The sequence below is a fragment of the Pteropus alecto genome, unplaced genomic scaffold (genome assembly GCF_000325575.1).
Source record: "Pteropus alecto unplaced genomic scaffold, ASM32557v1 scaffold131, whole genome shotgun sequence".
NCBI lineage: Eukaryota > Metazoa > Chordata > Mammalia > Chiroptera > Pteropodidae > Pteropus > Pteropus alecto.
In genome coordinates this window covers 24,327,457-24,342,200 of record NW_006434709.1, presented here as the reverse complement: position 1 = coordinate 24,342,200, position 14,744 = coordinate 24,327,457, and the positions used below count along the sequence as shown (strand labels likewise).

Sequence of the window (14,744 nt, the reverse complement as noted above, 5' to 3'; positions counted from 1 at the left end):
AAGATCTGCAGGAGTTATAAATGGATTGACTGTGGGGATGAGGAAAAAGGAATCAAGGACACCTGAGTGAATGATGATACTGTTTTCCTGAGAAAGGTGAAATCTGGGAAGAATAGGTTTGATTGAAGGATAAGGCAATTAGGCAGTCAACAGTTCTATTTTGGACATGGTAATTTTGAGTTGCAAATTACACACCTAGCATCAATATAGAGAAGGCAGTGGTAAATGAATCTAAAGCTCAGGGAAAAGTGGAGGCTGGAGATATACATTTGCCAGTCATTGGCACATCAATAGCATTTAAGCCATGGGGATGGATGTGATGGCTCAGGGAGGGAGCATGGACCGAGGAAAGAAGAGACTCTGGCTCATTCCAACTATAATCCATATTTTACGTTCAGAAAAAAAGGTAATTGTGTGGCTGCCACACTTTTCAAAATAGTTTATTAATACAAGAGATGCACAGAGGTGAAAAGAGACAGTTCAAGAAGATGCTCTTCTCCAGATAGGTAGCTCTATTTAAGAACAAGCGATTTGAAAAAAGGGCCTTTTCTCTAATAACTGGAACGGGTCTCTAAACTCCTATGTGGACCTAAGGTTAGGCGGGGTGAAGACCTTCAGGAGTCCTCTGCCAGTAGATTATAATGAGCGTTTGCTACAAGTTGGTCTGAGGAAGAAATTCTGTCTCACCTGGAAAGTCATAAGCTCTTTTTCCCACAGATTTTGAACAATATGGTTAAAAAAAAAAAATTACTTCTAATGATATATGTAGATATTTAATCCTGCCTGGAGGCAGGGAAAAATTTCAATGCCCATCAGGCTCTCGTAGGCTAAGAATCTGAGTCTTACCTAGAAGAGGCAGCATTATCAGACACTAGCCAGGATCCCTTCTACTCTAAGACAAGTGTCAAAACATCAAAACTGGGCCTCAGGACAGATGCCAATTAATGGCAGGTGGTATGTGAAGAGAATGACTTTTCCTTATTCTTCTATCTATGGCAACTGGGCTTTGTCATCTGGGAACAATAGCATAATGTTTTTTAAGTCAAGAGATAAAAGAAAGCACCGTTCAGAATAATCAGGATTGAAGAATAAAGTCAGAAAAATATTACATTCATTTAGCATCTTGCTCAATTTGCACAGCTGTTTTTTGAAAAAAAAAAAGTCTGTTTATATAGATATGATTATGTGAGATTACCGGTGAATATATTGTTTGGGGAGCATGCTGCACAGTTAATATTGCAACAAATTACAGGAATGCTCCCAATAACAGAGAAAAGAAATCTGTATCCCAGTAGGAAGAATTTATAGCAGTGTGGGGAAACCATTTTGACAACTAACGATTCTGTTGTATTCTCCCCAATAGGCTTCCTTACTTCTTGATACCTCTCCCTGGGAACTGAGCTGGTTTTAAGTGGCAGAACAAATGACTCTTCCAACCATAAAGGTTTCTGTAATCCACATTTCATGTTACGGAAAAAGTTTTTTAATCGTATGGCTGCACACTATTCAAAAGTGTTTATTAATACAAGAGATGCACAATGCCATTTTGGAGGAGTGTTATATAGAAAAAAGAGCCAGTTTGGGGGTATTGAGATGAGAAGTTGGGAAATTTAAAAACAATTTTTTTTTGGTGGGACAAGGATTTAATGTAGAAAAAGCATTTTTTTGTTGTTCTTTTGAAAGCAAGTGATGCATTTGCTAGGACCAACTGTTGACTTACCACAGGCTGATTTTGAATAACTGTCATGAGAGATCTAATTTCACCTTCGTCACCATAATTTGCATATATTTTCCTCAAGGATTAAACCCATGGCCAACAGCGTGTGCTAACTTGGGCACCATTTGATTTAGTGATTTAAACCTTAGGCAAAGTGCACCCCAAAACATTTTCTTAAAAAAGCCACAGACAGAGCAATGGGTAACCATGATCTTTAGTTCCTTTGGTTATATAGAGGACTTTCAAAGGGTCAGTCAGTTGGATAGCACCATGTGCTCTGGCTGACCAATATAAATCTGGACACTTCATCCCTGGTTACTCAAGGATGAAGTGTCCATATTTATACTGGTCAGATCTTCCTAAGCTGTTCAACATAAATAACAATCACAAAAGCTGCTATTTTATTGAATTCCTTCTAGTCCCAGATGCTTTACTAAGATGCATAATTTATAGGTATTTTCTTCAGTCCTTACCACAATTCTGCAAGTTAAGTATGGTTATCCCAATTTTACATGTAAAGAAACTGAGGCTAAGAGAGGTTAAGTAACTTATCCACAGTCACTGAGATGATAAATATCTCGGTGGAGAACAACTAGTGGATTCCAGTGAAGAGATACACATGATTTATACCATACTTATTTTCAGACTCAAAACCACAGCTAGGGTTCCCAACTATGCAAAGTACTGGTAGAAATCACAGCATTTATAGAAAGGCTGTGGCAAATGTTGAACATGGAAAGTGAATGACGCCATTGGCAGGGCTGTAGGTCTCAAGTTTCACCTTTCTCCAAACCCACTGCAACACTTGACCTATCAAGGAGAGAATGAGAATCTTGTTGCTCAAAGTTAAGGCTGTACATCTGTTGAGGTGTCAACTAGTGCTGGGGAATAGATCTACAGCTTTAGTTACAATAAGCCCTGATGTTCAACAGAATCACCTGTGAGCTTAAAACATACATTTCTGGGCCCTTCTTCTAGATCTTCTGATTCCATAGGTTGGTGATGGGTCTCAGGCATTTGCATTTTTTAAACAACCTCCTAGGTAATTTTGATGCCCACCAAAGTTTGAACATTACTGCTGTCAATGTCATGTTTGGGAGGTCGATTTCTTACTCAGAAGTCTGAGCAACCGTAATCAGCTATAGTTGTAGGCTAAAAGAGAAATTCAGCTTATAAGAATGCATAAAAGGATATCCATGAAATGTACAACTAAAGAAACTGCTCACTTTGTGAGATTCCCTTTTCCCTGTCCTGATCAATGTCTGTTTCTTCTTATTTCCTTCCATTAATACATTAATACCTGGGTCAAGAGAATATTATATCAGATCTTTAGTAAGTATTTATCTTAGTGACCCAATGAATGCAGAGTTTCATGGAAATCATCCAAATTTTACCAAATAGACATTTTTGTTCTGGAAGATGATTCTGTAATTTTGTTTTATTTTGTGTTTTTGAAAGTGCTGATTGAAATGCGAATCTGATCTATCAATCTAGCCATCAAATCAATGTGCTCTCTCCATGCAGGCCATGCAGTCCCCTCTGGGGATGCTTTTCTGTCATCATGATGATACTGAACAGCTTTCTAACCTTGAAAAATGCCATGACAATATTCTAGCAATGACATCATTTATATCTTTGGACTCTCACCTTAATAGGCCTGATTTGTTGTCACAGTCCTTGCAATGGTGAGGCAATAAAAGGTCATAAGGCAAATGGGCTTCTACTTCTGAGGGAATCACATATGAATGTATTCTCTACCTGGTACTGAAGTTCCAAGTGCGACGAACACTACTGCAGTCACAGAATCTTTTAGGCCAATGGTGCAGCCGAAGTGGGAAGCCAAGTCTCCAATGAAAGCTGTCAGTATGCCAATCATGAGGATGGAGACAATGAAACATGCCCAGCCATTCCAGTATTCTGTAGGGGGCACGAAGGCAAAGAGGACCTTCCAGAAGACAGTCAGAAAGTGCATCACGTAATCGAAACAGGAGGGTAGCTTCTCCTCCCCACATTCATCGTCGTCATCATCTTCCCCTAGAGAGAAGGGAATGAAGCACATTTCATCACAACCTGTGCTACTGGGGACTCCCTCTCTTCCAATTCCTCCTTCCTAGGCCTGCCAACCCTCTCTTCTGAGTGACCAGGAGGCCATTAGAGGTGGGCGAAGCCGAAGGTTTTCCAAGAGTCAATCATCATCAATTAATTACTGTCATGCTCAAAATACTGTCATGCTCCCTTGCCAGAACTCATAAGTCAATAGCAAAAACTTAACCCTCCACTCAGTTCTGGTTATATGCAATCGGCATAACCTTTCACCTCTCATATTACTTCCAGGAAGATTTGTCTCTTCAGAGAAATGAAATGTATTTCTTCCGAAGGGCTAGAAAGCCCTGTGCTAGGCTCAGAAAGAAGCTTTTTTGGAAGAAAGCTAACTGATGGGAGATCTTCTACCAGAGTTCTTTTCTTCCAGCTTCGAGTCTGGCTCTGGGCATTCATGGTTCTATCATCAGGTTCCATCACCTGTAGGACAATGCTCACACAGAGCCCTCAACCACGGCTCTCGGCCATGCATATTTCTCCAGTTTTATCTTCTGCAACTAATTCGAACTCAAACTTCATCTCAGCCAAATGGAATTATTTGCATTTTTTTCAAACCATATGTACTTTCTCCTACTTTTGTCCTTTAGAACTAAATGTACTTGGCATGTCCCAATCCTTCCCTCCTTATCCTTCCCCACTTGTCCTTTAAAACTCACTTCCTTTATGAAAACTTCTCTGACCTCCCTCACCCTCCGGCACATGCTGGGAACTCATCCTCAGAGTTTCCATAGCCCCCAGCACTTGCAACACTAGATCAGTGGTTTTCAAAGTGTGGTTCCTAAGAGATAGCAGCAGCAGCAGAACCACCACCACCAGGGAACTTGTTAGAAATGCAAATTCCTGGCCCCATTGAATCTGAAACTAGGGGAGTGGGGCTGGGGTGGGAGATGGTACAGCAAGCTCTTTGAACTAGGCCTCTAGGTGATTCTCCTGTATGTGAGAACCAGTTCCTAGATTGTGCCTGTCCACTTTACTTCTTCTCTCGGTAACTGTGAGCCCTTCAAGGGCAGGAACTTGTTCATTTTTGTGTCCTATCTCCAGCATGGGGAATAAACTGGCTAAATTCTTGTTAAATGAGTGTATTAATTTCTACTGACTTGATATAACTACTTAAATAATACACATACAATTTTTCCAATTATGTTATACTAGCAATGAAGAAAGAATGCATAAAGCTTACCATTTAAAGGAATCAGGAAATCAGTAATAGCATTCTAAAATAAAGACTTCATAATGTGATAGAATCCTCATTCATATATTTTTAAATTGAGGTATCGAATGTCAGCTCTTCCTAAGGTGGTGGCAAATACATGTTTGTGTGCTTTCCAGAAATTTTGGAAAGAACGTCTCCTTGAAGACTTTGTGCACCACCCCCAGACTCCCAACATTGTCACTAGGGATCTACTTTCCTTCATTCAACTAATGCAACTGGCAGTAGGTGAGGCTGTCAAACTTTCCAGCTGACTGTGTGACCTGAGGTCGCCAAAACACAGAAAGCGTTTGTGCTCTTCATGAGACAGTCCATGGTGAGGCCATCTGGTGCAGATCACGAATAGGAAAACCCTCTTCAAGTAGAGGAGCTTTGAGGGAAACGTGCCTCTCAGAGAACATGACAGAAGGAATGTCTGGATTTCTCACCTGTCATCTTACAGGAATGGCCCACTGTTCAAGGAGCACATGGTCAGAATTATCATGCAAACAAACTTGGATCTGTGGAGGAAGCAGCTTCACCTTTGAGGCTTCGGAGGGTCTCTAGTAAACTGTTGGGAGGAAACCCCCAGGAGATGGATGGGATCACCTTGGGAGACTAACTAGTCAGGGAACTTGAGTCAGGTCAGCAGATCGAAGAGGGTGTGAGTCACTAGAGTGAACAAGCATTGCTGACCGTGTCATGAGACCAAGGTGGCTCTTACACCTTGATAACCTATGTAAGCACACCAAAACCTAAGCCAGAGTCAATACTTATAAATATACTTGTATCTGAGAAAACGAAACTTAAGAAGAACCAATCACAACCCCTAGGCTTTCCCAAATAAGGCAACTGCGTAAGCTATAGCCAATGAAAATTTCCATGCTTTGCTTCTGAGTCTGCTCTATAAAAGTCCTTCCCCTAGCTCTTGTTGGCAGGGTGCTTGTTTAACTCTGCCCAGTTTGAATCCATGTTTACTCAAACTCTTGAAAAATTTAACATGCCTCAGTTTAACTTGTAATAACCATTTCCTACAGCACTCATGCTGTATGGTTATTACATACTTCTAATATCACCCTTGCCTGAAAGCAGAAGATATTTTTAAATAAAAGCACATATTATGGGCTGAATTATGTCTCCGCCAAATTCATACATTGAACCTAAGCCTCAGCGCCTCAGATCGTGACTGTGTTTGGATACAGGGCCTTTGAAGAGATGATTAAGTTAAAACAAAGCTATTAGGATGGACCCTAATCCAGTCTGACTGGTGTCCTTATAAGAAGAGGAAATTGGGACACAAAGAGACAGCAGGGATGTGTACACACAGAGGAAAGACCATGTGAGGGCACGTGAAGGGAGCCCCTTCCTTCCCCAAGTAAGGAAAGAAGAGAAACCAAACCTGCTAATACTTCGATCTTGGGCATCTATCCTCCAGAACTGTGAGAGAATGGATTTCTATTATTGAAGCTACCCAGTCTGGTATTTTGTTACAGCAGCCGTAGCAAACTAATATGGCACCCCTGCCAGAGCTCAGTGTTTCTGTTACCCACTCCTTTCTTATCCATTTCTTTTTTCCCCTTCTTTCACATTTCTTCCTATTTCTCTTTTGCCCTACAAGTTAGCTCCAAGTAGAACTCACTGTAAGAACTGCAATTGCCAGGGCTTATTTTAAAGAGAGAAGAAGAGGAGAACCATGTTAATTTTTTTCTCTACCTATTTCCAACTCCCCGTTCCAAAGAGTGTGGCGGGGGGGCTGCACATACCCCAGGAAAGCACAGAAAAAACCCTAGACTCTGACTCTCAAGGTATATTTATTTTGTTTGATCCTTTTAAATTTCAGTATTTGTGCACATTTTATAATTTCACAGGGTATATGATTAAAACAGTTTGGAAAGCACTGAATTTTAATCAATCATCCATAGAAACATTATTCTGCCTCTAACTCTACAAAATTACTTAATTTTAGGTGTCTAAGTCCATATTGTAAAGATGAACAAGAAAACAAATAAATGAAGCTTCTCAGAAGAAATAGCACTTATAAATCAAGAGTAGATATTATATTTGTCTTCAGGATGGAAATAATAACACCTTTCCCATGAGGGATGTGCAGGAGAATAATTAGATCACCTCTGCAAAGTGAGGATATTTCAAGATAATAATTATCATGGTAGTTATTATTTTCCTCTACTCAGAATTCTTACTGTTTCCCTGTGCTGGGTCTTAAGGTTACATTCCAGTCTTTTAAAAACAAAATGGAATCTTGCCCTCTGGAATTAAGTTAATGATCTATAAGTGTGTAATGCAATATAAGTGAAAGAGAGAGAGAGAGAGAGAGCACGGGGGGCAGGGGGGAAGGAGGGAGAGAAGGAGGGAGGAGGAGAGAGAGAGAGACGGATATTGAGATATTGAGATTTCCTTCTGTGGACTTCCAGTATTACAAAGAATCTTAAATATTTTAATGCTTAAGTCCGGAATGGGAGGCCCATCTGTTTTATTGCATTTGAAAGTAGAAGTGGCTTCCCATCCCTTTTACCGAGGATCTCAATGCTCTTTATAAATTTTAATCTCCTACTCAGATGTCATTTAAATATTAAAAATGACCACTGACTCCCATGCATGATGCACAGTTACCCTGTCTTGGAGAAGGACAAAGAAATATTAAGTTCATCCATTACCATCTGGACTATACTTAAAAGTCTGTTCCTTGCAAAGATCAGTGGAGCATTAAAGAAAAACCACCTGGGAGTGTCTTTTATGTGATGACAAAGATGATCGTAATCTGCCAGGTCTGTGTGTTTGCCAGCCCAGAGTTACTGGAGGCTACGTAATTCTTTCGAGTCCCTCCTCTGCATTAGCAAAGAAATTGTCAGGCCGGTGGGTTTCCTTTCAGAGGATCCCAAGCAAAGGATCCTCTTATCTTGGAATCCTTTTCAGCTTTATGGATTCCACTAATGAAGAGATAACAAAAATGTTGTATTTGATTAATCTGTCTTATTGCCTTTTAAATGGGTTCCTTGACAGATGTTGGACTTACTAAATATAACTGTAGAAATAGCCAAATCATTAAAACCACGGAGAGTGGAGAGAGCATCACTTCAACTTCTGATAGAACCATACTTGCACTGACCCTGCTCTGGAGCTTGAGAACAAAGGCATTATCAGCACAAAGTGATCCTGAAAGGCAACTTCTGGGCTTGGCACCTGCAGATAACACAGCATCTAAAGTAAACCAGACATGACTTTATATCCCTCTTGAGGCACTCAGAGTTTGGCCTCAGAGAGAGTTTTGAGAGCCAGAAAAAGAGGCTCCTGGGGTGTAGTGGACACTTGGGTTAGCAAACTTAAGTCAATTTCTAGCACTGATAGCTTATTTTTGGAGAAAGACACTTGACCTTCCTGAGCCTCAGTTCCTCATCTGTCAAATGAATTTGCTAACTCCCACATCTCAGAGCTGTGGTGAAGACCTGAACAGGAAATATCTAATTCCTGTGTGAAATTGTAACCCCCTGTGCAGACAGATGCATCTTCTTCCATCACTGTTACTTGTCAGAAGGAAGACAGTAAATCCATATGACCTGAGTATCCTGATTTCACAGAATCTATATTTTGTTTGAATGAAATATTATTGCTACAGCTTCCCCAAGCTGCTTGATTTTAAGAAAAAAAAAGAAAGCAACAGAGAATATGATGAAGTGTCTTAAATGACAGGCATTTAGCTAAATTTTTTCCATACCTGATTTTATTTAATCTTTACAATAACCCTGCAAGGTAGGCATTATTAATCCCATTATATATATGAAGAACCTGAAGTTCAGAGAATTTGTGACTTTGTAAAGTAATTACACAATTGGTAATTATTTTACTGACTCAGTGGCTGAGTTGGGATTTGGTCTTACATCCTGGGGACTATTTACTGCACGTGATGTCTTGTTGAAGCAAGTTGAGGAGTATAGCATCTGTCAAATATTGATTCAAAATTTGAATTGGAGAATTCTTCCAATGCCTAAATGCTATATAAATAAAATGTTGTTTTTAGAAAGGTGAAAACACTGATGTACCATCAGTAATATTTGTATTCTGTTTTCTAGATATTTATATTTTTGAAGAATTAGCCATATGCTCTTTCTCACACCCTTGGGGACCAACTAAACACAGGAAACAGGACAATAAATAATGGGAGGGGCATCATGGTTGTCACCATTTAGAAATCTGTGCTTTAGAGTGTGGCGAAGGTTTTCTAGTTTTCAAAAGTCAACCATCTACTTCGGAATCCAACATCCTGGTGTGCATTCTAGAATTTGGGAGACCAGCCTACATTATCACAAACTTGTAATGGAAACCAGTTTGGAGAATTATGCTGCTGTTAATCTGAGGAAGTGTCTCACTTTTGATTCCTTCTCGGTATTCACTTATCTATAATTAGTCTATTTTTATTTTGTAAGAGAATCCTCCACTATGCAATAGTGAGAATAATCAGGATACTTTCCAGAAGTATGACAAGATGGATATAGGATGACATCTGTGACCAACCACACTGTCATCCATATGATTTCCTAAGCCCAACAAGTATAATATACAAATCTGTAACTGTGAAACCAGATTTCTACAGTGGTTTTCTACATTCTACACACTGTTTTGGGGATCATTTCTTTTTGAAATTAATTCATTTTTTCCTACATGGGGTTGATTTTAATTTTGTGTCTCTTTAGTTTCATTTCTTCCCTCTTTAGTTTCTGAGCACCAAGATTTATCGTCTTCAAACAAATTAATAGATTAATTTGATTGAATGAGCTTTCTCTTCCATAGCCATCACCTTTTTTTTTTTTGCAACCTGATATATAGTAATTAAAATCAAGTTCTACTCTTCCATTGTAGATTTCCATTTCTCTTTTCTTTCAAAGGTTCTGACAGAATCATACAGCATTTAAGATAAACCCTAGCAATTAGCTAATTTACCCCTTCTCATTTTAAGAGAAAAAACTGAGAACTGTGATTCAATTGTTAAATTTTTGTTCCTTTGCTTTCATGTATCTGTGTGTGTGTGTGTGTGTGTGTGTGTGTGTGTGTGTGTGTGTGTGTGAGATACATATGAGCTTGAGTTAAACCCAGTGGCTTTTACTGTCTTGCGCATTCAATGATTTAAAGACTTCTCTCCCTTTCCTCTTTTACACGCTTGTATCTTATTTCTAGTGAGAAAACATTTATCCATCTCTTCCAATTCTAAACAATTTCTGTATGTCACTAAATTCAGTAACCTAAGGATTCACTTCCAAACAAGAATTTATCCCTCGTTCTGGATTTGGGGAAAGTGCTATAAACATTTCCCTATAACCTAATGGTCAAGAAGTAGTTACTTGTATATTCTGTGATGAAAAAATAGATGTCTGCAATTTTTCATCCACGTATATTGCAAGACAATTCCTTATCAAGAGAGACCTCAAAATACCATTTATTCAAATTCTAGATCTATGAGATCTATAGAAAAAGGGCAGGTATCTGATTCTATTAACTGAAACATATAGGTATTAGAAAAATACCTGAACTTAAAGCATTGGGAGGGATTCAGAGCCAAGTTTAACAATCTAACATGAATTCCTTCAAAATCTCTCTGCCAGATGGTCACCGGTGCCACACTTGAGTCTCAACTATTAGGCAGTTCATGATCTCAAAATCCAAGTTTTAGCAGCTCAGGCTGTCAGCTTGGGCTGTTAAGTTCCACTAATTTGTCCGGGTCCCATCCCTTAGGCCATATGGGATAAGGCCATTCTCACTCCACATGACATTCCTTCAGGCACTTGTAGCTTAGCTGGCTACTTTCACATCGCTCTCAGTCCTCACGCCAAGTTCCTTTGTCAGGATGGCCATGCTCCTCTGAGCACTAAGTTGATCCTTCTTTTTCAGAATATGGATCAACTTGGAGCTGGACGCAACTCTAAGAGACACTTAACTCATCTGCACTGGGAAAGGTCTTTCATCTTTCCCATTCTGGATACATTTACTTGCATTAATGTACACACTGGGGTTTTGGTGGCCACGTCACACATTGTCATACATCTATAAATCAACAACCCACTATTGTAATGCTATTTCTAGATTATGTCTTCCATTCCCCACACTAGTATAGTTGACTTGAGACACGACTGTACAATTATTCATCTATCCTTAGGTTCTTTAAGAGAAGTGATTACTTACTATATTTTTAGTACATGTAAAATTTTGCCTTTAGAAAACCTGTACTTTGACATCATACCAGCCTTTTCTAAGAACTCTGCTTCTTGAAGCCTTCTTCAAAATGTAATTAAATTGTGAGAAAGTTCTCTTGGTGTGTGCCTGGTTGACCTAGGGCAGGGTGTGAGCCTCACTGTTGGTTCCTAGTACTCCTATCCTAGTCCCATGCAGCTACAGGCCTGAGAGCAAGCCTGGTGGTTTACTGAGAGGTCCTTCTTCACTAGCTAGTGGGGAACCTAATGAGTGTGGAGACCTGCATCTAGAACCTACCACGTCTGGGCACCCACATCCAGGAGTTTGAGTTCAAGACTGCTATAGACTTATAACTTGGACTATTGGCCTCTTCTTAGAGGACACCTGTATAGGGCTGTTAATCATCCCGATTTCCAAGGTAGAGACATCTGTGGGTCATTCTGTCCCACAATGCCAGTGCTAGCTACAGCCCATACTTGGAGGGTTAGGCACAGGTGATGTGTGACAGTACTAAATGGGATATGAGAAGGCAACTCTCTCCGAATAACTTTCAACCCTGTCTGGAATAAATGAACCTCTGGGTGAAATTTTCCACAAAACAATAGAATGCTTACCAGCTCAGGCCATTATGGACCTTGTTAGGATGGTTAACACAGCCCAAAAAATATCTGATGTGACAGAAATATTTCTCGGCAAATGCAGCCACTGACAAGATGAAAAATGGATCCACTAAGTTCTAGCTCAATGCAAGTTTGATTATTAGCAAAATGAATCAGTTCAAAGCTTAAAATCGAATGCTTAGCCTCTCTCTCTTTTTAGAATTCCTCTATGTGCATTGAGTGTTCCTAAATGAGAAGAGGTTGACACAGTTAGTCTTGTGTGTTTTTGCCCCAAGCTTTGTTTCTGCAAATTAACTCCACATCAGGCTGAGAATCTTGAAATTCAGAGTGTCCGCTCACTCTTTATTGATTGTAGGATTAGCCGAATTCCAGGCTTCTGCAATAGAGAAGTATTTCTTATCCATTTGAGCACCTAAGAAATAAACCCTCGACAAGTAGAACTGATACTCAGCAAGTGCAGATGCCTCCTCCTAGTTTAGGTGGTTTAGTTATGGTGGATAGTATGTGGGCACACCGGGTTCTAAGATTGGCTCGAGGCCTCTGATAACCTTTGTAAATATCAGCAGCTGTGTCTGAATTAGCCGCCAAGAGTGTGGGAAGTTGAGCCTTGGAGGAACTGTTTGTAGTTTTCAACAAACAACTCAATGTTATATCCTAGGAAAATGTTGAAATTTATATAAAGAGTCGATGTTTATCAAAGTCTGCCCCACAAGCAGAGGAGCATAAAGACTGTCTGGATGCTTATAAGATGCTGCTGTAATTAATCTATGCATTTGGGTTCACTTATGGAGTGCGTACCTTCATGCACATGATAAATACATCCATCTCATTTAATGTTCATTCTCCCAGCAACCTATTAATGTTGGTATTATATTCTCTATTTTAAAAGTGAAGAAACTGAGGCTCAGAGAGTTTAAATGATGCTTATGAGATCTAAAACTCTTTCTGCCACTTCATTGCAATTATCTGACCCATTGTTTCCAGGGAGAAAAATCTCTGTGGTTTGTCCAGCAAAAATCCATTTGGATAAAATCTAAGTCCATTTAGCATTGTTTCATGAAAAGAGTAATTGAGAAATAACTACCCTCCTTAAAATAATGCTCTGCGTGGTATCATATATAAATTATTGAATGCTTTTTTGAGGAAAGAATAAATGGCTCTACTTTTTCTTCCCAGAGTCTGGTTTTCCTGTCATCTTTGGGAAAATCCTGTTAATGGTTTATATTGGCTCTGATGGGAATTCTCTGCATTTGTGCGTTCTCTTCATTTGGGCGGCAAACATCTCTCTCTGTGTAGCAAATGAACTATAGACCTTCAGCAACAACAAAGCCCCTCCTCTGTGAGTGCTTTCCTGGTCTCAGGATCACTTGAAAGGACTTCCTTCTGATCATGGGGTTTGTGAGTTGATTTGCTGGCAAAGTGTTGATATAAGTTGAGAATCTAAGATTCTAATCATGGCCTTGGTTTGCACAATACAAAGTGATTGCAATTATTCGGGGCACCCCTCATCTGCATGCCCCTGCTTCCTTCTCCCTGTTGTGATTTTCAGTGAGCTCCTAGTTATTGGGGTCCTCCACTGACAATGAAGAGGCTTTGATGAGTTACATGTTCTCAGGCACCTCACAGATGCTCCTTGTACTTCCATTTCTTCTCCTGGAAACTGGGTATAGCCATCACTAACTTTCTCTCTGGTGCTGATAGAAAGATAATTGAGATTTTTAAGAGAAGCTATAATCTTCTATGTAGCAATATTGGTTCTGGATGGGAGGATTAACTCAGTGGAATTCAGATAAAGTATCTCCATTTCCTCACTGCTCATGAACACTTTTTTTTAGAGGGTAGGCTGGCTAAGGTGGGTATTGACAATCAAGTTTGTCTATCTGCCAGTGGCTTTTTAGTCTTCCATAAATTATAACCCTGCACCAAGCTGTTCTGATGCTTTTCTTCAATATAAACCATCTTTAAAATATCTCTTTCTCTCTCATCATTAATAAGCCTATGGCTTGTTTTCCTTAGTTGGTTTAGGCATAGTGCAAATGCTATTAAGTTTATAGATCCGAGCTCTAAAAATATGTCAGGTCACTATTTTGTATCAAAGTCTAGGCTGAGCCCCTAACCTGGACCAGTATCTGTAGTAAACCTTCAAAGGGAAAGGGATGGTTGAAAGAGTCACTTTATTTGTGCCATTTATTTCTTCAGTAAATATTTATTAATACTTTCTATGTCAGGCACAGTTTTAGGCATTGGAAATGTAGCCAAACAGACCCCACAGAACTTCCAAGGGGAGAAAGTAATCAAATAAAACATATGAACAAACACGATAATTGCAGATACTGCTACGGGCAATGAAGACAATAAAGTCAGGTAATGGAATAAAGTATGACTGGGTGGTTGAGAAACTCCCCTGAGGAGGTGATCTGTGAGAACATCCAGACAGTAAGGAAAGCCTTCCATGTGCACAGGCTCTGAGGGAAGAGCGAAGTGCCAAGAATAGATTTAAGCGTGTGACCCACAGGCATTAATCTCTGGGAGGCACAAGTGTGACGAGATGGAAAGAGGCCTTAACTTGAAATCAGAATCCTGGGTCAGGGTGCGAATCCTAATTTCTGTTTCCCTATCTCATAAATGGGTTCATGAATACCTGCTACAACGGGTTGCTGTGAGGCTTGTGTGAGCACAAAACAACTATTAACCAATGGGGGCCATTCATCCATTCAATGCCTCTATGTTGTTGGTCAAGCAAAGCTTCGGTCTCTGCTTCACCTAATGCTGAAGCATCGTGCCATCAAGAAGACCAGAGGTCCTTAGGTAACAGCATCATGGGAATAAGGGCTAAGGCACCATTTCCACAAATGCCAACTCCAAAAGAAAAATGAAAGCAGTGCTGTCTGGTGTAGCAAGAACCTCAGATTCTAAA

At 39.8% G+C, this 14,744-nt stretch overlaps 1 protein-coding gene across 19 annotated transcripts in view; it reads right to left on the bottom strand.

Moving 5' to 3' along the window:
• Positions 1–14,744, bottom strand: part of SLC8A1 (solute carrier family 8 member A1) — a 310,488-nt gene that overhangs the window by 37,490 nt on the left and 258,254 nt on the right. For 17 of the 19 annotated variants that reach the window (XM_025045193.1, XM_025045192.1, XM_025045191.1 and 14 more), the window contains one exon: positions 3,476–3,751. The exons of 1 other annotated variant lie outside the window; for it this stretch is intronic. In XM_025045193.1, coding sequence (XP_024900961.1) covers positions 3,476–3,751 — 276 coding nt within the window. Of the gene's footprint in view, positions 1–1,500; positions 2,528–3,475; positions 3,752–14,744 lie in introns of those variants that run through there. One more of the 19 variants, XM_025045201.1, reaches the window with a different exon arrangement.